Source organism: Pygocentrus nattereri, chromosome 10, assembly GCF_015220715.1.
Source record: "Pygocentrus nattereri isolate fPygNat1 chromosome 10, fPygNat1.pri, whole genome shotgun sequence".
NCBI classification, from domain to species: Eukaryota; Metazoa; Chordata; class Actinopteri; order Characiformes; family Serrasalmidae; genus Pygocentrus; species Pygocentrus nattereri.
In genome coordinates this window covers 15,125,879-15,148,169 of record NC_051220.1, presented here as the reverse complement: position 1 = coordinate 15,148,169, position 22,291 = coordinate 15,125,879, and the positions used below count along the sequence as shown (strand labels likewise).

The 22,291-nt window shown below is 39.0% G+C and overlaps 1 protein-coding gene across 4 annotated transcripts in view; it reads left to right on the top strand.

The window, feature by feature from the left end:
* Positions 1-22,291, top strand: part of mdga2a (MAM domain containing glycosylphosphatidylinositol anchor 2a) — a 223,814-nt gene that overhangs the window by 187,133 nt on the left and 14,390 nt on the right. For 2 of the 4 annotated variants that reach the window (XM_037542047.1, XM_017713808.2), the window contains exons 11-14: positions 1,510-1,687; positions 3,131-3,148; positions 20,806-20,826; positions 21,117-21,272. In XM_037542047.1, coding sequence (XP_037397944.1) covers positions 1,510-1,687; positions 3,131-3,148; positions 20,806-20,826; positions 21,117-21,272 — 373 coding nt within the window. The remainder of the gene's footprint in view (positions 1-1,509; positions 1,688-3,130; positions 3,149-20,805; positions 20,827-21,116; positions 21,273-22,291) is intronic. The other 2 variants (XM_037542048.1, XM_017713809.2) reach the window with 1 other exon arrangement.

Here is a 22,291-nt window from a genome sequence, read left to right as displayed (position 1 = left end):
TGCTGTCCTCTATGCTGTTGCATGCTGGGGAAGCAGGCTGAGGGTGGCAGACACCAACAGACTCAACAAACTGATCCTCAAGGCCGGTGATGTTGTGGGCGTGGAGCTGGTCTTGCTGTCGGAGAGGAGGACGCTGTCTAAGCTGCAGGCCATTATGGATAATAGCTCCCACCTACTCTACAACACAGTGATGAGACACAGGAGCTCATTCAGTGCAAGACTCATTCTACCTAAATGCACAGTTGGTCAGAGGTACAATAATTTGAACTGCCTTATACTAGATGTTTAATATTTATTATCACAGTCATCGCCACTTTACTGTATTCATAAGAACTTAAATCTCATGTACATATTGCAAATTTCTCTTTATCTTTGTTTTAAATTATTAAAGTGTTTATTCTTTTACATAAATGGTTGCAACTGTAACAACTGCAATTTCCTTTCGTGATCAATAAAGGATTCTGTTTCTAATTCTGATAAACAATATAATAAAGCTTTAACTTGATCTGTTGAACTTGAATTTGTTGAAATTCATAGAAACTGGTGCATTTTTTATCACCAATATGATTATTTATGCTGTCACAATTATGTCCAGTTCAGAAGTGATGTTTTTTGTTGCTTTGTTTTATACTTTATTCCATATTGGATTTGGAAACAAAACAGTGACTCTTTTAACAGTGATGTTAAAGTACAGGCTGCCAGCTTTAGTATGAGGGTATGCACCCTGCATACTGGGTGAACCCTCTAGGATTTGCTACCCTTTTGGTACAGATTACTGCCACTTCTGGAGCCCAAAAGTAATTGGGCAGTTGGCTGCTCAGTTGCCAGTATGTTGTGGGTCATTATGTTGTTAGTTAATGCACAATATTTGACTTATTGGTAGAGTTGCTTTTGTTATATGTTTTGGGCCATTGTCTTGTTGCATGGCCAAGTACTACCATGATGGCATTATTTAACTGTCAGCTACAAGACTGAAAGAAGTCATTTTAATATCTATCACTGCAAGTTGTCTAGAGTAACTGTCCAGCCAGGGATTTCAAAGCTTGACTCACATATAGTTTTAAGAGCTCAAACTAATGTCACTCAGTGGCCCATATTCACAAAGCTTCTCAGAACAGGAGTGCTAGTTTTGGACCAGATTCCTGTTTTATTTACTATGACCTTATGATCCTAGATCTACACTTCTAGCTTGAGGAGCTTCATGAATATGGTCCATTGAGTTTAAAGAAATAAATTCATTAAAAAGAAGTATAAATCAGAATAGCTGAATTCAATCTCCATGGAGTGTCTGAACTATTCATGTTATCTGAAGTTCTTTCACTGTGTAATTTTAGTAGGTTTTACCAAGCTGTGTCTGTGGCCAAGCACAAGTCTGCAGTCACATAAATTTTTTGACACTTCGAGGTTGGACTGTGTACCAGAAATTTCAGTCTGTAATCTGCAGTCTCAGATTTATACAACCGAAATTTTAAAGCTCTTAAAAGGAGCTTTGAAATCTTTCTTTCTCAGACAGGGCAGCAGAGATGGTGGGAACAGGAGATTACGATGGAAGGCACCATCCAGAAGGGGGAGCTCCTTACCTACAACCTGACAGAGCTGGTCAAACCTGAGGCTTATCAGGTGCGCCTAACCCCCATCACCCGCTTTGGAGAAGGCGACTCGGCTGAAAGGATCATCCGCTATAGTGGTGAGTAGCAAATTAGCTAGCATCGTTTCAATGACTGCAGTTTATTTTACATTGTAGTCAACAAGTTCTGAACATTGCAAGATCTTCATTGAAGCAATCGCCTGCTTTGATCAGACGTTCATCAGTCAGACATTTCATCTCACTTTCTGCAGTCATTTCTTGGTCATATTTTATTTTTAATATATAAAGTCTGGTCAGCCTGATGCCAGTTTTTATGGGCTTTTTTCTTGATGGTGATTGCCACAGTCAGCACTAGTGTTGCTTCATACTGCAGTGCCCTAAAAAAGTGAAAAAAACTTTGGATGATGATGATTCACAGACAGCTGTGAGTCTTTCTACTCCACCCACAGAAAAAAACATCACTTTAATTGTTTTGGCATAAGCATGACCGCTTGGCATCAAGGCATTGTTTTTACCCTCCAAATAAAGCTGTAAAGCGCAAATGACAAACATTTTCTGCATTTTCTGGGCATGCAGTGTGTGAACAAATGTGATCGAGATATCATGAAAATAAAGGTTCAAAACATGAAGTAGTCATGCTTCTCACAATGGGGTGGACTCTACATGTTTGGACCACAGATGGCAAGTGCACCTATAAATTGACCTCCTGTCCAAACTCAGTAAAATTACTTTTCACATATAAATGGGAAAAAATATTGCAAGAAGTGCTGCTGCATCACTGTGACAAACAGTATTAGATCAGCAGTGTAGAGTAGAGCAGCATGTCTGTCCATTACCCACCATGCAGAAGTCCATTCATTGTCATTATCCATTAAAGCCACGACCCCTCAACTTCTGAGTCTTCATATATTTGCTGTTTCATTTAAGCCCAGAATATTTGAGTGCAGCACTCAAGAAGAAATACTGATGCTTGTCATTGTGAGAAGACGCCTTATCAGTGACAGTGTAGTCTTGCTGGTTATATAGAATGGTGAACCTCTTCTGAATATCCATTGTAAGCCGCTGCCATGTTTTTTATGTAATAGAGACCTCTGGTGGCTGAGCGGTTAAGTTGTATTGGGTAAGAAAATTGGTTGTCATATTTAATGCTTTTAATGAATAGTGCCACGGTACTCTAGATTAACTCTGAAATAGTGTACAGTACAGTGCAATAGTCAGAGACCCTTCATTTATTTAATGTACAGTCAAAAGGGCCATTAAATGCAGGTTATTAGTTTTTCAGGACATGTTTCTGAGGAGATTGCATATAGGATAATCATCTTACAAACGAAAATTCAAATTTTGTTAGTCTTTTTGAGTATATTTTTTCTGCTTTTCCACAGACACAAAAAATGAATGACTTGGGAATTAAATAAATGTAGGGTGGTCTCTGACCTTTGCTCAGTTTTGTGTATAGCTATAACAGAAAATGCATCAGCTGATTTTCTTATGTAGGTTTTACACTGATTTTGGGTGGTTTTGTGCTTTGTTTTCATCTGCTAGAAGCCAGACGTGATACAGGTAAAGTATCTCAAATTACTAGAACCTTACCCCTTAGTGCCTGAACCTTTATTCCCTCTAACTGAAATAACAAACTGTATTATGGCATCTTTATGGCTGACAAGCGACTTCCCGCTGCTCTGTTGCAATGTTTTTTGCAAAGGCTTATTAAAGGGTCACTTGGTCACTTCAGCATCTGAGAACTGTTGCAAGTATTAATACAGCCTGTAAAACCAGCTAAAGTTAGCCTTCACCTTTAAAGCTGCACAGATAGAATGGTCATTCAGTCGGCTGTAGAGATCGGTATGGTCTTGTGGTCCTGCACATGTTGTTGGTGTTTCCACTGTTTATTCAATTAATTATTTATTCACTCATTCTCTTTTTCAACTACCTACCAAGTGATTCACTCGTACACTCGTTCTGGTTAAATACATCATTTCATTTTCTCTCCTCATTTTTCTTATCATTAATTGATTCAACCATTCATCCATTCAGCCTTCCTTTCACCTCCCATCTTATTCTGTAGCTCACCCAGGTACTGATGTTTGAAGTTCATATCAAGCCCCTGTGGCTCTGCTAGGGCTTTTTGTGTCTGGTAATGGAAGTGCTAGCTCTGAAAAAAATTGAAGGAGCCAAGGCATATAACCTCTCCCTCTGCCCTCCTTCATTCCCCTTCTCTCACAACGAAAGTCATTTCACCACTAGCCTCATATATCAGTAATGATGGTGTATCTTTCACATGTGGAACTCTCCCATCAAAGCAATGCACTTTGTAACTAAGACATAATAAATTTAATTGTTTGTTATAGTCAGTTAAAGTACTATGTTGGCACACCAGTGTTGTGGAAATGGTGGTTCCTTAAAAAGACTTGAATGTAAACATTATTTTCAGAGCTTTGTAACTAATACATGCTCCGGTCTTTGGCACACATCTACATGCCTTATATGAGCATGAAAAGAGCCTGTGGGACGTTTTCCAGGAGACTTTTAAGCCATGCTGTCTTGGGGTACATCCATGAGCTAATGACATTCTCGTTGGTCATCAGACAATGTTGAGGAGAGCACCATCGTCCCCTACTTTGAGCTTTGCCTTCACAAGGCAATGGATTTGTTACAAAATTCTGTGCGCACTTTGTTTCCACAGTATTGAATCTACATTCCCATCAAAATCTATACAGAAATTCTTGCGCTTTTATTATGTGATAACATCTAAGATTAGGTGAACTGCATTCAGTTTTGTCTTGAAAGAGCTTCAGATTCATCCAGCTTTTTCACTGTTTGTTTTTCAGTTACGGTATATTTTTTTCCCCTTTTGGTAAATGATGGCATGCTTCCATGAAGCCAGCCATTTACAACCTGTGGCAAAGATTGAGCAGCGATGGTTAAATAAGACTTGCAGTACAAAGCTATGTTTGTATAGTTCAAGACAAATGGGCAAGCAAATGGGAAAAAATGAAAGCACAGTACCATTGTGTGTCATCGCATATAGCAGTTACTCGGCACATAAGTTTTTAACTGGCTGTAGATGGCTTTGTAAAACCTCCACCCTGCTTTCCAGTCAGCTATTTATGACCCTTTCAGATGGAACACACGGACTGAGAAAGTGATGGTAACAGGCAGTTGATATTTATATTTCTGTTATACATTATTGTTGTGAGTTGAGGAAACCTGGGATTTAGGTTTAAGTCCTAGCTTTGCCACTCAACATGTGTAGCATCTGATTAAAAATAGGTTGTTCACAATTAATGGAGAGATGGAAGAGAATATTTCTATTTGAGCTTGCTCAGGCTTTTATCTGCAATGGTGGCTCAACTTAATTGCTTTCAAATTCAAATCGAAATAAAAAAAAAAAATTTCTTGCAGATGTTCTGTATTCACAAATAATGCTGATACTGGTAGAGCTGTTGACAAACAGTGGATAAGAAATACATAGCACAGCTTCAAAGCACAGATATATAAGAACAGCTTGGTGCATAAAATAAATACTTGCTTTTCTGCCAATCCAAGAATTCATGGTCCAGGTGGAGATAAACGAAACACTTGTAGCCTTCAGTGAGAGAGACCTGTATGTGTAGCCAGAAGCTTGAAGGCTTTGATGGTTGCAGCCAGAATGTGTGAGGAGTCATAGGCTGTACTTCCATTTCCCTTTCGTGTGTATACAGTTTTCATGTTGTGCAGAGCTATTGATTTTTGTATTGACTTTTTTGGTGTGTTGGTCCATTATGGGGAGGCCTCAATTTCAAAGGCTGTTTTGGTCCCAACTGAACCTCAACAGGTTGACATAGGTGAAAGAAGTACACAGATAAACATGTTGCCTCAGAACTGTGTTAGAATCTCTTTCCTGTTACAGTATATTTCAGTAGTTAACAGTGGTAGGCATTGCCATTCTAAGAATGAAGCCTTTTTTATATGCACGAGTCCAGGCATGGGCACAGTAATAGAAATACTGTATATACTTGAAACCTTTTCCACAGTGTTAGTTTTCTGTGTTATTACACTGACTAATTCCCTGCAAAGCTAATATATTTACTGGCTTATTATTACAAATAATCTGGTATGTATGTAGAACATTATGAAAAATAGTTCAAGTATATCACAAACCTGAGAAAAAACATTTGAGCTTTGAGCTCCAGGACGGCATCCTTGGTTGTGTTTAAGTGCCTCCTTGCCAGGCTTTTCAGACTGTCCTCACCACCCCTTTACTCCACTCCGATTTAAGTCCTTGCATTGGCAAACAAGCATGATGGAATGCAATGGTCACTCCATGCTTCAAAAAATGATAAAATGGGTGAATGTATAGTAGTTTTGTGTCAACCTACATACAACCTTTTTCTAAAAAAACTTGTGAAATTTTATTGTTTTTTGAAAAATATGTGCCTGTTTTGAATTGTTGCCAGCAACACATTTTTTAAAAGTTGGGCTGGGGCATATTTACCACTTTTTTGAACAATACTGTAAACATTTGGGAACTGAGGAAAACTATTTATGTGGTTTTTAAGGTGAAATGTTTTTCCATTCTTGCTTGTTATAGGATTTCAGTGGATCAACAGTTTGAGGTCTCCTCAGTAATAATTTAGTTTTATAATGCACCAAAAGCTTTCATTGAGTGACTGGATCTGGACTGCAGGCAGGCCAGGATAGCACCCAGAACCCTTTACTGTAGAGCTATGTTGGTGTAATATGTGCAGAATGTGTTTTGGTATGGTCTTGCTGAACTTTGCAAGGCCTTCCCTGAAAAAGATGTCATCCGGATGGCAGCATATTTTACCACAATATATTTAATATATACTGTATTGTTTAGCATTAATGTTTCCTATGCCATGTGCACTGATGTACCACCATACCATCACGGATGCTGGCTTTTGAACAGTGTGTTGATTACAAGCTAGATGGTCCATCTCCTCTTTAGGACAAGGCATCCATGATTTCCAAAAAAAATGTTAAAGTTTGATTATTGGATGATAGGAAATCAAAATGGTGCCAGTTACAGCTGCTGTGTTATGAGCTCCCTTCACACTTTTTAAAAAAAAATTTATTGTGTGTTTATACGTAATTCTTTTTGCACTAAAAGTTGGCAGCATCTTTGTTTATGATGGACAAACACTTCTAGAAATCTGATTATGATCTTTCACTGAAAACCAGACTTTGGGTTTCTCACACAGATACACTGTTTGGGAACACAGAAGAGACTTATTTTTGCCACCCTGTCAAGAAAACATCACAGACACCACAAGAGGGGCAGGAGAGGTCAGGGATGCTAATCGCCCTCCCTCTCCCCAGCATACTACTGGCTAAAGTATAATCCTTGAACAACAAAATCAGTGACTTCAGGCACAGATCTTTTTCCAGCAAGAAACACAGGACTGCTGTGTAATTTACTACACTGAGACCTGGTTATCACTGGAGATTCAGAATAAAGTAAACTTTAGCGAAGTTGCTCCAAAGTACTTAAAACACAGCTCATGCAGCACAACAACAACCATATACTGGATCACTGCTACACACCCATGATGTTTACAAAGCCCTCCCCCAACCTCCGTTTGGCAGATAAGATCACTCCTTCAGCCTGCTCCCACCCACCTCTAGCAAGACCATAAGTACAGAGGTCAGGTGGAAACAAAGTTCAACACCACCAGCATGAGAAACCTGTGGCAGAGGATAAGCACAATAAGATAATTTAAGTGGGAAACTCACTCAGTGGAAAATACCAGTGGTGCACTCCCTGAAAGAGCCCCCCACTACCAGTGAGTCTAACCTCCTTTTTCGTCTCCATGGCTGAGTGTGCAGAGCCTTGTGTAAGGGTTGCCAGACCTGATGGCATTCCTGGACGCGTCCTTAAATCATGCGCACATCAACTGGCAGGAGTGTTCACAGACATCTTCAACCTCTCTTTCTCTCTCAGTGTCAGCTTGCTTCAAACTGCCCACCGTCGTCCCAGTTCCAGAGTCAGCCAGGGTTACTACCTTAAATGACTGGCACCTGGTTTCTCTGACCTATATCATAAACAAGTGCTTGGAGAAGCGGGTTAGAGACTTCATCTGTTCCTCACTACCTGCCACCTTAGACCCACTAGAGTTTGTCTGCCAACAGAACAGATTCACCACAGGTTTCCCATGCTGGTGGTGTTGAACTGTGATTTCACTTTACCTCTGTACTCTGCTCTTATGGTCTTGCTAGAGGTGGGTGGTAGCAGGCTGGAGGAGTGATCTAATCTGCTAAACGGAGGTTGGGGGAGGACTTTGTAAACTCAACACACTACCCTTTCCAATTTTGACAAAAAATACATATGTGAGAATGCTGTTTGTGGATTTTAGCTCAACATTCAATACTATCATCCCCTCAAAGCTCAACATTAAGCTCGACACTTAGCCATGGAGACGAAAGGGAGGTTAGACTTGCCAGTAGTGGGTTGCTCTTTCATGGAGCGCACCACTGGTATTTTCCACTGAGTAAGTTTTTCTGGGTCTAAGTGGTTCTTTGTGCAGCTGGATCCTGAACTTGATGTGCCAACGCCAGGTGTTAAGGATGGGCAGCATCATTTTCCCTCACTGACCTCTCTTAATACCTGAGCCCCTCAAGGTTGTGTGCTCAGCCCTCTCTTGTACTCCCTGTAGACCCATGACTGTTTAGCTAGACACAGCTCCAATGTCATCATAAAATTTTCAGATGACACAACTGTGCGCCTGATCTCCAACAAGTATGAGATGTCCTACAGAGAGGAGGTCACCTTCCTGACACACTGGTTACAGGAGAAAAACCTTTCTCTCAGTGGCAACAAGACCAAGGAGCTGATAATGGACATTAGGAAGGAAGAGAAAGTGCACACCCCCATCACCATCAATGGGGCCACAGTAGAGAGGGTCAGCAGCTGCAAGTTACTTGGTGTTCACATCACAGAGGAACTTATATGGGCCAAAAACACCACACAGCACAACAGCACCTCTTCTACCTCAGGATTTTCAATTCAAGGATACTTGAATTGCTGCACATTTGCCTGCACAGTCAATCACAGAGTGGTCTCTGGAATGCTCCAATCATGTTACTGAACTGTTAACAATTAACCATATATGTTTTGAGATGTTCTAGCAGGAGTTTTTAGCATTACACAGCTTTATAGTCTTTTTTTTGGCCCTTTCGGAACTTTTAAAACATGTTGCTGGTATATAAGTTAAAATAGACATATATTTAAAATAAAAAAAAACATTTCTCAGGTACAACATTTGGTATGTTGTCTTTGTTCTAAATAAATACAGGGATTAAATGATTTGCACATCATTGCGTTGTTTTCAGCATCTCAACTTCAGCTTACTCCAGCAGATACGACTTGCTAAAATAAGTGAAGCTTGTTAGGCTGCATAGATGCAGTTTTATCACTTAGCTAGCATTCATGGTTTCCATTAGATGGTAACTACCAGTAAATTATCTGGTAAAAAATATTCTTTCAAATTAAGAACATTTTTTAAAGATTAAAAGATTTAAAGATTCTTGCCCTGTTGTTGTTCCCCTGCTGTTCTGCATATGTAGAAGGAATGAACAGATTCAGTATATTCTGCCAGTCTGAGCACCAAGCCATATAAAACTCCTGTTCAGTGTCTGATATTTAGCACCCATGTTACAAGTTTTATCAAAAACTATACTTTTTTGTGTTAGCAAAGAGTTTTTGGACAATCTGCGAATATGTGTTAGGTACAGTCTTTGAGTCAAAATACAATGTAACTGATTTGAGCAACAACAAATAAATGACTGGAATTTTACCTATTTGTCTGACATCCTGAATAATTTCCAGACACCATGACTACCAACAAAAGTTCCAAACAGAAACTTTACTAGCCAAATAAAGTCACTTTTTGATTAACCACTCCATACAGTACTGTGCAAAAGTTCATTTAACTTGCATTCAAAATACAAGTTACAAGTTACACAAGGTATTAATTTTTCAGTGAAATTATGTACTTTTTAAATAATATAAAGAGAGATGTATTTCTGAGCAGATTGTTTATAGTATTCAACTTACATAAAAATTGGGAATTTTAAAAAAAGAAATTCTAAGAAGATATGGAATGAATGAGACCACTAAACCCATGCAAGACCCGGTAGACCACCAAAACTGTTCACATTGTATCTCACTCAATGCTGTGCCTTATAATGGGGCAGTCATGGGCTGGATTGGGGCAGTCATGGGCTGGAGGTTAGGGATCCAGCCTCGTGACCGGAAGGTCGCCGGTTTGATCCCCAGAGCCGACAGCACATGACTGAGGGTCCTTGAGCAAGACACCTAACCCCCAACTGCTCCCCGGGCGCTGCAGATTGGGCTGCCCACTGCTCTGGGCAAGTGTGCTCACTGCCCCCTAGTGTGTGTGTGCTCACTGATGTGTATGTGGTGTTTCACTTCACGGATGGGTTAAATGCGGAGTTCCCCATTGTAGGACTAATAAGGGTCTCTTAATCTTAATATTCAAAATGCAGTGTATAGTAGAGGGCCCAAACTTTCACTCCTGTTCTTGTTTGTTTATTGATGTGTTCATGCTTTTAGACATGTTTGTACTTCTAGCATAATCACAGTTTTCCTGCACTGCTATACAACAGAAATGTTACTCGTATGTGTTGTAACAGAAATTTTGCACAGAAGAAAATGCTTAATATTATTAATTTTCCTTGCATAGTCTAAGTAAGTGATTTGAAATGTGTTCTTGATAGGCACATTATAATGGGCTTGAGCCATGTATACAGTATGCTGGTACTGTTCATGTGTAATTAATGATGTTGGCTCAGTGCTTTGGCTCCTGCATATGTAGCTAGAATTGCTCTCTCAGATGCAGTGAGAGAGAGAGAGAGAGAACATGTCAGGTTGAGAGATAGGCCTATATGTATGAGGGGGAAATGGTGAGAGAGGGAGCGTATCAATTAGAGTGTGTTCTAATGTGGCACATGTTTCCAGATATGCAACATCTGTTAGGTTCAGCCCAGCCAGGCTTCTCCTCCTTACTCCATTTAGAAACAGCTGGGTGGTTTACAGATGGGGAATGTAACCTCTGGCATGTAATTAGATTCTTCATTGCATCATGTAAAGGGAAAAGATGTAATGAACAATCAAAATGAGGGCTTTATGGCCGGTGCCTTTTGTCTGTTTCCTGTTAAAACAACCGATTCTTCTTTTCTTTTGAGCTTCTCTCTGTTCAAAAGTGGTATAGGGTTCTTCCTTGTTAGCATGCCAGTTAGCTCATGATACCTCAGAAGGGTTTTAAAGCAGAACCAGCATTCTGGAACTATCCCTTGTTACATGTGTTGAGTTTTTCAATTCTACCTCATTACTAAATGCTTAATATTCCCACATTTGTAGTTTTTACCCATATGCACTGTGAAGTTTTTCCCACTTGCTTACTGAAGCCAAATAGCAATTTTCTCTGAGCTGCTCCTTCAGCTCTAAAGTTCTTCAGAGTGGTTACCCCGGGAAACCCTTGCAGCCAACCTTAACTAGCAGATTACAGGCTCTCCATCCTTTCTGCTTGCATCAAAGGATGAGGGACTGAAATTTACTGAGCATCCACTCATGTGCCACCTCTGTTGATTTGCTTCATGGTATCAGCGAGGACCACCTGCTTCATACTTGTTGACCAGAGACTGATGGTCAGAGATCTGTGATGACAGTTTCTTCTGGAAATCTGAGCTGCCTGCTTAGGTCCTCCTGCATCTCCTAGTCACTCAATTTGGAAAGGGTGGAAAGGATATTAATGGATAGGTATATATTTCCTGTTTTTCTTCTTTGCTTCCTCTTGTGCCACAGCTAGAGGAACCAACAACTAGTTTTGAGACCATTTGAATGTGGCGTCTGTCAGATTGGCTTGGCAAGATGAAAGGATCTACTCCAGGTTCATCCTCACAGTGTGTAATACTTCAGGACGTTTTCATGATACATGATGCATGTCATAATACTTAGTTTTTCTGTAATTTGATAAGGACCGCACAGCACAGTGGGGGCTCTGTCACCTCACAGCAAGAAGGGCCTGGGTTTAATTGCCTGGCTGGGTGACCAGGGTCCATTCTCTGTTGTGTTTGCATGTTCTCCCCTTCTCTCTGTATGGGTTTCCTCCAGGTGCTCAGGTTTTCTGTGTGTGTGTGTGTGTGTGTGTGTGTGTTTGACCATTTGAAACAGGCATAAAAGAACCATCAGTACCACAAAATTAGTGCCAGAAAAACTATAACAAGTAGTACAATGAATTTTGTCAGTGTTTCATTTACTGCACTGCACTAAATCCAGTACTAATTATCCTGGCTTTGTGGTGAATACATTTGGTCAGTCTCCTTACATACTGATGATATCCACTCAGAAAAGCATAATATGATGTTATCAAAATATTTATTTATACCTTTATATTGTACATATTGAAATGTTAATGACTCATTGGGTATTTTGTTGACGTGCTTTTACAGGGTGTTTATGCATGAGTGAAACTAATACTGCATTCAAGACTGAGTGCAAGATTTATAACATTTATAACTGTTGTGTGCATGAATGAAGTGAACACCTGCTGCTTATTTTTAAAGCAGTGCTTTTTGTTAGTGCTGAATTTCACCTTCATAAGTGAATGTGTGTATATATATATATATAGAGAGAGAGAGAGAGAGATGTATATCTTCTTGGTACAGCCTATAGAAAGGATCTATTCTTGCACTACCTTCCACACATTTGTAAATGTTATTTAAAAAGAAAGGTCAGGAAAAACAATGTTGACAAAAACATTAACAGATACAGAGAAAATGGGACTCATAACAATCATGCAACACTGTCATCATCAGATAAACCGTATTTTCATCTCTGAGAGAAAATCAAGCTCATCTGAAAAAAATCGACAGGTGTTTCTGTCCATCCTTTCACTGTGAGAAGACGACTCAATTTCTGTGCAGAAATATTTCAGCCTTTATAATGTTCCTATTTTAAGAGAGACACACTGCACCTCTTTCTCTGTGGATCACATTGTCCTCTACATTTCTAACCTATTTCTAAATCACTGTTAAAATGGTATGAAAATATTGGAAAGTTAGAAAGCATACAGAACTAATTCTGATAAATCTGTAGCTCTCCTATCAATTTCCAAACACGGTAGATTCAGATTTCCCCTTTAAAACATCAGACAGATTTACAGAGCTTGGAATACATATAAATTTTTTTTTTTTTTGGAAATCGGATTGAGTTTGAATGTGAGAAAATAGACAATGAAGAGTGGTTTATAACTCCTTTTACTTCTTAATAACCAAGCATTACTAATACTAATCATAACAATAATGATCCTTTATCTGCAGAGGTCCTCCTACATCCCTTAAACTGTCCGCTGAACACACTCATCTTCTTTTTCTTCCCTTTCTTTTCTTTTCCACTGCATCCATACATGGAGCTTCTACTCTGGCTCTCTCTGGCACTTTCATTGTTCTTTCTGTCCTCTTTAATCGTCCTTGCCTTTCTCCTCCGCTCCTCCCAGGTTCTCTCGCTCCATCTGTCTGAATGTACTTAATTCATTAGGCATCATCTAATTTTAATTCTGTGTACAATTATTTTATAACTAGTCAACAAAATATATGCTCAGATTGTCTTTCTTAAATTGTTTCGTGAATGTCAGGCTTCATTTGGCTGAGAAACCTTTATTTATAAGTTTCATATTAATTTCCTAATAATCATAATTCTTACTTGCTCTCACTTCCTCTACCTCTCTCCTCCTACACCTCACTTCTTCCACCATCTGCTGAGCACACTCTTCCTCTTTTTCTGCTTTTCTTTTCCATTGCATACTTCCATAGAGCTTCTGTTCTGGTTCTGCTGGTCTTCTCCTTCTCTGAGGTTCATTCTTTCAGAGCTCGTTCAGTCCTTTTTCATCCTCCTCTCTTCTCTCCTCAGCTCCTGACAATTTTCTGTCACAATCCCACCAGTATTCGTCTACATTGTTCCTCAGTTTCTCCCTTTACCTCAGCAAGCTCCTTTGCAAACTCTGCCTCCAGCTCCAGTTGGTGTAAAGACTTGATCCTTTCTGGCTTCTGCTGATCTCCCTCTCTCTCCACTCATCCTCCTCCTTTCTTTCTCCACCTCTGTCTGACTCTCCATCCTCATCACCTCTTTCTCTTTCTTGCTCTCTCCCAGTCTCGCCTGCTCTCTTTCTTTGAATTCACTCTCCATCTTTTCTTTCTGTTCTACAGCTTTTCATCCACCTCTCACCTCAGCTCCTCTATCTCCCTCATCCACACTTCATGGTTCTCTTGGTGGAGCTTTAGATGTTTCGTCTTCATTTCTCTCAGTCCTCATCCACCAGATCATTCTCCTCAGCTCCAGCTTCTCAGCCTCCTCCTGCTGCTTATATTGTGCCAATCATTTCTTCTGTCCTCCTCCATCTTCCCCCTGTCTTCCTCAATCTGTTTCCTCTCCTCCATCTTGATCCTCCTCTCCATCTCAAGTTCCTTCTGTTTCCCCTCTGCCTTCTTTATATATTCACCCATCTCTTTTCTCTCTTACGCTCTTTCTCTCTCCATCCTCTCCCTGTACTCCTTCATCTCCCCTCTCTCTTTCTCTTTCTTCTCCATCTGCAATCTCTTCCTCCATTCCCTCATCTCCTTTCTCTCTCCTTCTCCATTCTCTCCCTGGCTTTCTCCATCTCAGAGATCTTTTTCTCCATCTCCTTCAACCTCTCCTCCAGTGCTTTTTGTTGTTTCCTGCAGATTTTCTCCTCTTTCTTTGTCTCTCGTCCTCCTTTCTCAGGTTCTTCATCTCCTCCATTAACTTTTCCATCTCCCTGAAGTGTTCCTCTTTCATCAGCATCATCTCATTCCTCACCTCCCTCACGGAGTCTGTGTTTGTTCTCAGCTTCTCAATGTCCTCCATCCAGGAGTCTTTCTCCTTCTTTATCCTCCTCTCACTCTCTCTGTACCAGTCTTTGAGAATGTCTTTGAACCAGAGTTCAATTTCAGTCCTGTTAAATTCTCTCTCTTTCAGCAGTTTAGTGAGGACCCATGTCTTCACCTCTTTAATTTGATTTTCAATCAGCAGCAGTGTGACATCACTGGGAAAAGAAAACACTTTCATTATTAAAAAAAAAAACAGTCAATAATACAATACAATAAAAAGGAACTTGAATTAAGAAAGAAAGTAAACTTACTTTTTGCCACTGCTGATTAGTTTTCTCTTATAGTAGAAAGCAATTTTTTTTTGTTTTGCACTTGTAGTTGATTTTTAATGGTTTTAATCTCCACAAACCTCTCGCACTCTGCTTAACACAGAAATGAGATTCCAGAACAGCACATGCTCTATTTACACACACATACATCCAAGTTTTGTCTCCCTTAGTTACTGTTGCTGTGCCAATCAAACTTCTAAATTCAACCACCTGGTAGTATCTGTAGAACAGTAGGGCTGACAGACTAAAATATTCAACAGTATTGACAAAACATAAATATGTGCCAATTATTTATGGTCAGTAAATCAGAGTTTTACTGGCACTTTGTATATTTCTACTGGCCTGGGGGATAAAAAAGAAAGAAAAAAAAACACTTTTTAAAAAATTAATTGTATATATACTCTAATGATTTGTACAAACAACAAAGAACTGACTTGTTTTCTTCTTAGACATGTTTATAAAAATGTTTAATTTTTATTTTTTAATATGTAATTAATTTAACTTTTGCTTTCATTATGACGTTATGGAGTTATGACGCTGTTCAGACCACTGTAGGTGTGCATCATTCTGTAGTCCACATTATGCCCATATTAGGAACTAAAAATTGCCTCTGTAGCACCCTGTGGTGGATAAAATGTTCAGAACCTGAAACAATGTGTCCTTTGAACATTCTTCTCTTGAAAATTACTGGATCCTCCAAATTATGAGGTCATTAAAGAGTTGAAATGTGAGTATTGCTACATGTAAGCTACTGCTACTGCACACTGAATTGACATCATTAGATTGACAGCCTCCTTAAAAACTGCGATCCCCAGCACCATCTTAAGAGCTGTCCATTTCTATATTTTAACATAAGTGAAGTGTGTTAGGTGAAGGGAACATGTAAACAGATGGGTTGGCTTTGGCAGCAGAACATGCCCAGAAGTCAATGTGGTCTGAGATATTTCCCTTTTCAAACGTGTAAAAAAATTGCAGGCGATGTTGTTTATAAGCATCAGCAGTAAAATACCTGAAAATACTTGGTATTTTAAAACACTCAATTTTACATGTTCAGACTGGGCTGCTAGCAAACCTACTGTTATAAATGATACTGATATGACAACTGGTATAACTTAAATACTTTACCTAGCTAGCTTGCTAGTTAACAAGCTAAAGGCTACACAGCTTGCATCAGCAAAAAAAGTGCTTCTTGATTCTAAAGCAAAGCTTATAGAGAGACAAAGCAGTTAGTCTCTCTTTCTCTAGGTTGATCCGAGTTCTATTAGGTGTCTTAAAAATGGTTATGCACTGCAGTTTTACATGGCTTACTAATTAGCTCACTAGCCTAGCTGAGGCCAAGTGTGTTCCACGTAATTCAAGTGGCTATTTGAGTAACGTAGATTGGTGAGTCAAAGTCAAATCAAGTGCATGACTAAAACAGTATTAAAATGAGACCTAAGAGATTTACAGTAGGGAAGCAGTCATGTTTTCACGCCAATGGGCGTAACATATTGCCATGACCGCTTACTTTCCAGAAATCGTGGTGTGGTTTTAATTGAACTCTGTACTTTAGGTCAGAATGAACAACAGAGAATAACAAGGGCCGCAGTTTTCCCTTCAGCAAATAATGCAGTTGTCTTCTGAATGAGTTTAACAACAATGAATGCCTTCTGGACTTTATTACACCTCCTATATTTTACTCACAATACATTGTTTAATCTGTGGATGAGCTAAATCTGCCTGAAAATTATGAATCAAATAATCAGCCAGGTAATAGGATAGACCCTCTTATTTTTGCCTGATTTTGGGACGTGAATGTGTCATTTAATATGTTTTAATGTTAGCAATTAGTTCCTTAACAAGCAATTTGTTGCTACGTCAGAGTAACAAACTCTGCTCACTCGCAGCACAGCTGGCAGTTCATTCTCCAGCTTACACTGAACTCCGAAACTGTCATCACCACTGAGCTAGCTATTTGTTTTTTATTGCTGCAGTTTTATGGCTCAGTCCAATTTAAGACGAGACTACACGTTTGGCGAATAGTATTCGGTTAATTTCTGGCTAATTGCAGGTTGTTTAGGTTCTTCTCTCACAGCTGCCAACTGAAAAGCTTGCTCAGTGGAAATGACAGTTTAGGAATTTAGTGTAGTCTCATCTTCAGTTTGACCAAATCTGCTGTCGGTCAAATTGAATATTAAAAGTGTCCATTTTCTGTTTGTTTGCAAAGTAAGAAGTAAAAATGTTCAATTGGCTGGAGCGTCTCCTACAGCTGTCAAAATCTTGCTTAGCAGCGGCGTCTCAGCACAGTGTTTTTTAAAACCTCTGATGTTATGGTGAAACATCAGCATGGTTAGAACACCTCTCGACCAATCAGCTTGCGTGGCAGGAACTAACTGTTGTATTTATTGTTAATTTTACTTCTGTTTTGATTGAAGTTGTGTAAACGAACACAGGCCTGCTCAGTACTGGCTGTACATGATGATGATGTCTAGCTGATACTTATTGTTGTTTTAGTTGCTCGTCTGACTACTGACATCCCTAATGAAGCCTTATGAACCACTAAATGCAGAATGGGCTTTTGTAAAATGTGTATTTCAAACTTTCAATCAATACGATGTTTGTCTATGTTAGTAGAAGAGATGATATTTGATGATTTGAATTAACAGGCTAATCTGTTGAGCTACACAGATATATAATTCCGTGATCACAGATAATGTGGCTTTTCAGATTGACAGCCTCCTTTATATTTAACATTAATACCACTGTAGAACTGTAGAAGCTTCAGTCTCAATACAGTATCCATTCTTTCTAGGTCTTCAGATAAAAGTGCAGTAAACCATTCTGACACAATGTGCTGCTTTTCGCTTGGCTTCCCTTCCCTGGCTTCCACTCTTTTTCATAGCAACCATTAAATGCCATTTCCACCTATTTTTGAGGTTCCTTCATTTTTGAACGATGCGTTTTTTTTTTTTTTGTCAAAAAAAATCCAATTGAATAGAATTGCTATGTTGAAATTAGGGCTGCAACAAACGACTAATTTGATGGTTGAATAATCAATACATTACTGAAACAAATAATTGATTATTTGGATTATGAATCACTACATTACCAAATAACTGTCATGTAGCTATTAGCTTTTAAATTTAGCTTGACGTTGTTTTATGCATTCGCTATCAATGAAGACAATAAAGATGAATATCATTCATGATTTCACTGTTTTAATTAACTTTCCTACTAAAACAAAAGATTAAAAATAAAATTCCAGTTTATTTTTCCTGTCAAAATGTATAACCCATGATGTGTAAATTCAAGGGAACATGCATTTTGAAATGGAAAATGTTATAGATCAGCTCATAACATGAAGTAGGACGGCTTATAACATTAACATAAGCTAACTAGCTCACTAGCACAACTGTCGCCACGTCCCTAAACACACCCTCCAGTACTTCACATACTACGCCAATGAATTTTCTGAGTTTAACACTTTTCAGGATTTGTTTTTGAGGCTGCCATGTTGTTAACTCTCCAAGGAGCTGTAATGTGAATACGTGCCTAGTGAGCGCGAGAAAGGTGCATATTGACGTTACCAACTAAGTGACTACTAAATTAGTTGGCAACTAATTTGGTTGTCGATTTTAGTTGACTAAGTCAAATAATCACTTCACCCCCAGTGATATATGCAATCTATGACATGTTAGTGAATGTTTTGTTATTCGTTGCTGATTTTTACATAGGGACTGCTGCTTGGGCTGCTGTGACTGCAAATGAAGGGTTTCTCCACATTAAGCATTGAGATGGTTTGAAACTGCTTTATGTCTCTGGAGTTCTTCTTCTTTCAAATAAGACAACACTCAGCAGTATGCCAACTGTCAGGTAGATAAATCATCCTCCACACCACCTCCTCGGTTTACACTGCTGTATCCTCAGCATTTCACAGTATATGGTGTCACATTGGGCGCTAGGACAATTCCCCTGGCTTTATTAATGAACTCACAGACCTCTCGCTATGTGGGTTCTGCATCTTTGAAAGGGAAGATTGTCTTGTCAAATTTAATATATTTCTTTGCCACCTCTAATTCTTTCTCACACTTTGGATCACTGCTAGTCTCACAGAGGTACTCTTCCATGTCACTGTCAGCTCCTGTGTTCTGTCCGCAAGAGATATTAAAAGAGTTTTTGTTGAAATTTGTCCTTTCCTTTGCCCACTGCCCCTTGTCCATCTGCTCACACGCTTGCTTGATGGAAGGCCCTTTTCAGCTTTTGGAAGTTACCCTTTAGATTTCCAGACTCCCTAAAACATTTTTTCTTATTACTTATTACTTTCTTTTTCTTATTACAAGATCTTGATTTCCTCTCCTTCTTCCATGTTTCCAGCCATGGTTGTCTTATTTTATCTACCTTTTGGTCACATATCTTCCATTCTCTTGTCACTGCTACAGCCAGCTGTTTCATTTGTTCTTTCTTGGTATCCTGGCTCCTGGTGCTCAGTGTTGACTGTTCTCATTTTTTTAACACCTTCAATTACCTCATGATGGTTTCTCTCTTCTACTGCACAAATAATGTTGTTGATGTGCCTGGAAAACATCTAACATGACGTGCCTCTCCTTTTTGCGTGCGCTCCAGGTCTACATGTTGATTTTGCTTATTATTGTCAGATCTATGTATTCACGAAAGTATGTTACAGCTTACAGAGGTCCATTGATGGAAATACTTTGAAACAGACTTTTACCGAACATTCTTTCATCCATCCATCCATCCATTCATTCATTCAGTCATTCATCTAACCATCCACTCATTCATGTTCACATCTATTCATTCAATTCAGGGGAATTCACTGTTGTGTTTAAATGTCTGGATAGTTACATCTTCCAGGTGTAAACAAAGCCATTCAGAGTTTAATGGCCATTCTAGAAAGACTTAATAAGTCAGAATTGTTCACATTGATGGTGGTCACAACTAGACACCTGCATTTATTGCCTCTAAGAGTTACCACACAGAAAGATATTACATGAAATAGTTATGAATATGCTGCTTTATTTTTTTTACGATAGGGTAGATAGAAAACATTTTAGCCTAAAATGTATTTGTAAAATTCATTCAGGGAAGAGAGGGGCAAGCTAGATTTCCCACGCTTTTCACTTAATCAACATTACATATAAAACCTCAGAACAGAGTTGAAGGACCCCTGTTCATTTGTATTTGGATCTTGGTGTTGTATACATTGCAAACTTTTCTGTCAGGACCACTGTAAAGAAATCAAGAAATTTATCAGTCTGTAAGTCTCTCTACAATGTACCACTTTATATCAAAACAGGTTTTATGCCAAGCTGTTACCTCTGCACATTTTTTCCTGGGTCTCTCATGAAACAGTTTTCAAGCATCATTTTCTCTTCATGACTGTCTGATCACAGCATGCGACTCCTTGCCCTTCTCCAGGCAGAAAACTGTTGAAATTTCATACCAGTGCACAGAGCAGTACTCACCATTTAAGAGATGCTCCCGTAAGTTTTGTCATGTGCTAAGAGGAAAAATATTTAGGTGAAATCTTGTGGCGTTTTACCTTTTATTGAAGCATGTGCAGGACTCTCCACAGCACCTGGAAAAACTGCCCAGATACGTTGCTTTTGAGTTAAATTATAAAAGCTACAGGTCATTACAGGTCTACTTAGTTCATGTACAAATCTGTTTGCTTCACCTGAACAGACCCTCGAGCCTTGATCTACTCCCCCACCCCTCTTCTCTGTCTGGCTCATGCTGTCAAATGTTCTGTATCCTCTTCCCCCTCCCTTCACACACATGCACTCCTCCTGTCCTCTTTCATCTCCCCACACTCCCCCGTTCTCCCTCTCTCTTTGGCTGTGTGATAAAAGGTAATGATGCTCAAATCTTTCGCTTTCTCAAATTACACTCTGGGGACAAACAACATGGTCCCGATTGTTTCCCCACTATCTTTTATATAGCGTAATAATGAGCTATTGACTGTAGCCCACCCGCAGCTATAATTTCATGTTTTCTAACATCTTTTTCTCTTCTCATTTACAGCTCCTGTAAACCCCCATTGGAGTAAGTATCTTTTAAATCCATCATAGTGGCCATAACGTAGTTTGGAGATACACTAAACATATTTTTTTCTATTAAAACCTGAGACATTATTAAGAAAAACAAGTGCTGTCAAACAGTGTAGGTGGTGAGTAACTGTTACTGTGTCATGGCCTGCTTTGCCAGTTATGAGTCTAGCAAGTAATATTGCTTGCATACATAAGTGATTAAGTGTGAAATATTTGTCCTGCAACTGAACAAAAAGATGACCATTATTACATGATAGTAAAAATAAAATATTTTCATCTCCAAAGGTAAATTCCATTGCAACTTTGAAGAAGAAGCCATATGTATGTTCACCCAAGACAAGACAGAAGAATTTGACTGGACAAGGCATAGTGCTGCCACCAGAGACACCAAGTATACCCCTAACACTGGACCCAGCAGTGACCGTAGTGGTTCAAAGCAAGGTACTGAGTGCTGAGGCACAAATATGTCTTTTAAATGTTTTGCTCCTGCAGATATTCATCATATATGCAAACTCATTGCCTCTTGCAGCAGTTGCTAGCAATAATATAATATCCCAAATTATTTTTATGGGTAATTCAGAACTGAGATAACATTACCAAAATGTGAAAGAAAGCAACGGTCTGTGATTGGTGAAGTTGGTTTTATTTCTAAAATTCTTTCTTCAACAGTTGGCAAACTAGATTAATATGCATAGAATCTTATTGTTTGCAACCAATACAATATTTTTTTTTTATCAGAAATTGATTTTGCTGATTTCTGTGGACTGCTGTAACTGCTACGCAAACTTAAAGACACTTTAACTTTAGATATCTGGTGATGGAAATGGTGCAGTAGATAGTTTGCTATAGCACCAGTCTCTACATCATAGAGTAAAGAGAAATTAATCTATCTGAAGTAAGATTTTAACAGCCACCAAGATTCCTGTGCCACCAGCTGACAGTAACTGAGGCTAATGTCCAGCTGACCAATTCTTGGGAGTTGTGATTGGGTCTCCAAATTTTCTATTAGCTCCTTTTGAAGGCAAACAATTCACCCAGTTGTGTTTAGCAATAAATTAAAATGCCATTGTTGGAAAGTTAGACGTGTGGACAGTCTTATAATATCATATCATATAATATCACAGGGTCCAATTTAGCCAAACTGACAAGTAGTAAGTCAGTACAATTCCATTGCCAGAACAGTCTTTTCAGTCTGTGCAATCTTTGGTTATTCGTACAGCAGCCACAGCCCAAAGCCAGAACTAAAGCATGTTTGCCAAGTTCGATATAAATGCTTTTGTGTGATGTTTGAATGTATGTTATCAAACTTTCTGAGTCAACAGCAATTTAAGTCAGCTGCCGCCTGTCACCCAATTTTAAAGGAAAAATATGAGCCTTTTAAAATCTATTAAGTAGATTGTAACATTAATCAAAAGTAGCATACTATGGAGTAATTTTAGTTCTGCTATTGATTATTATTT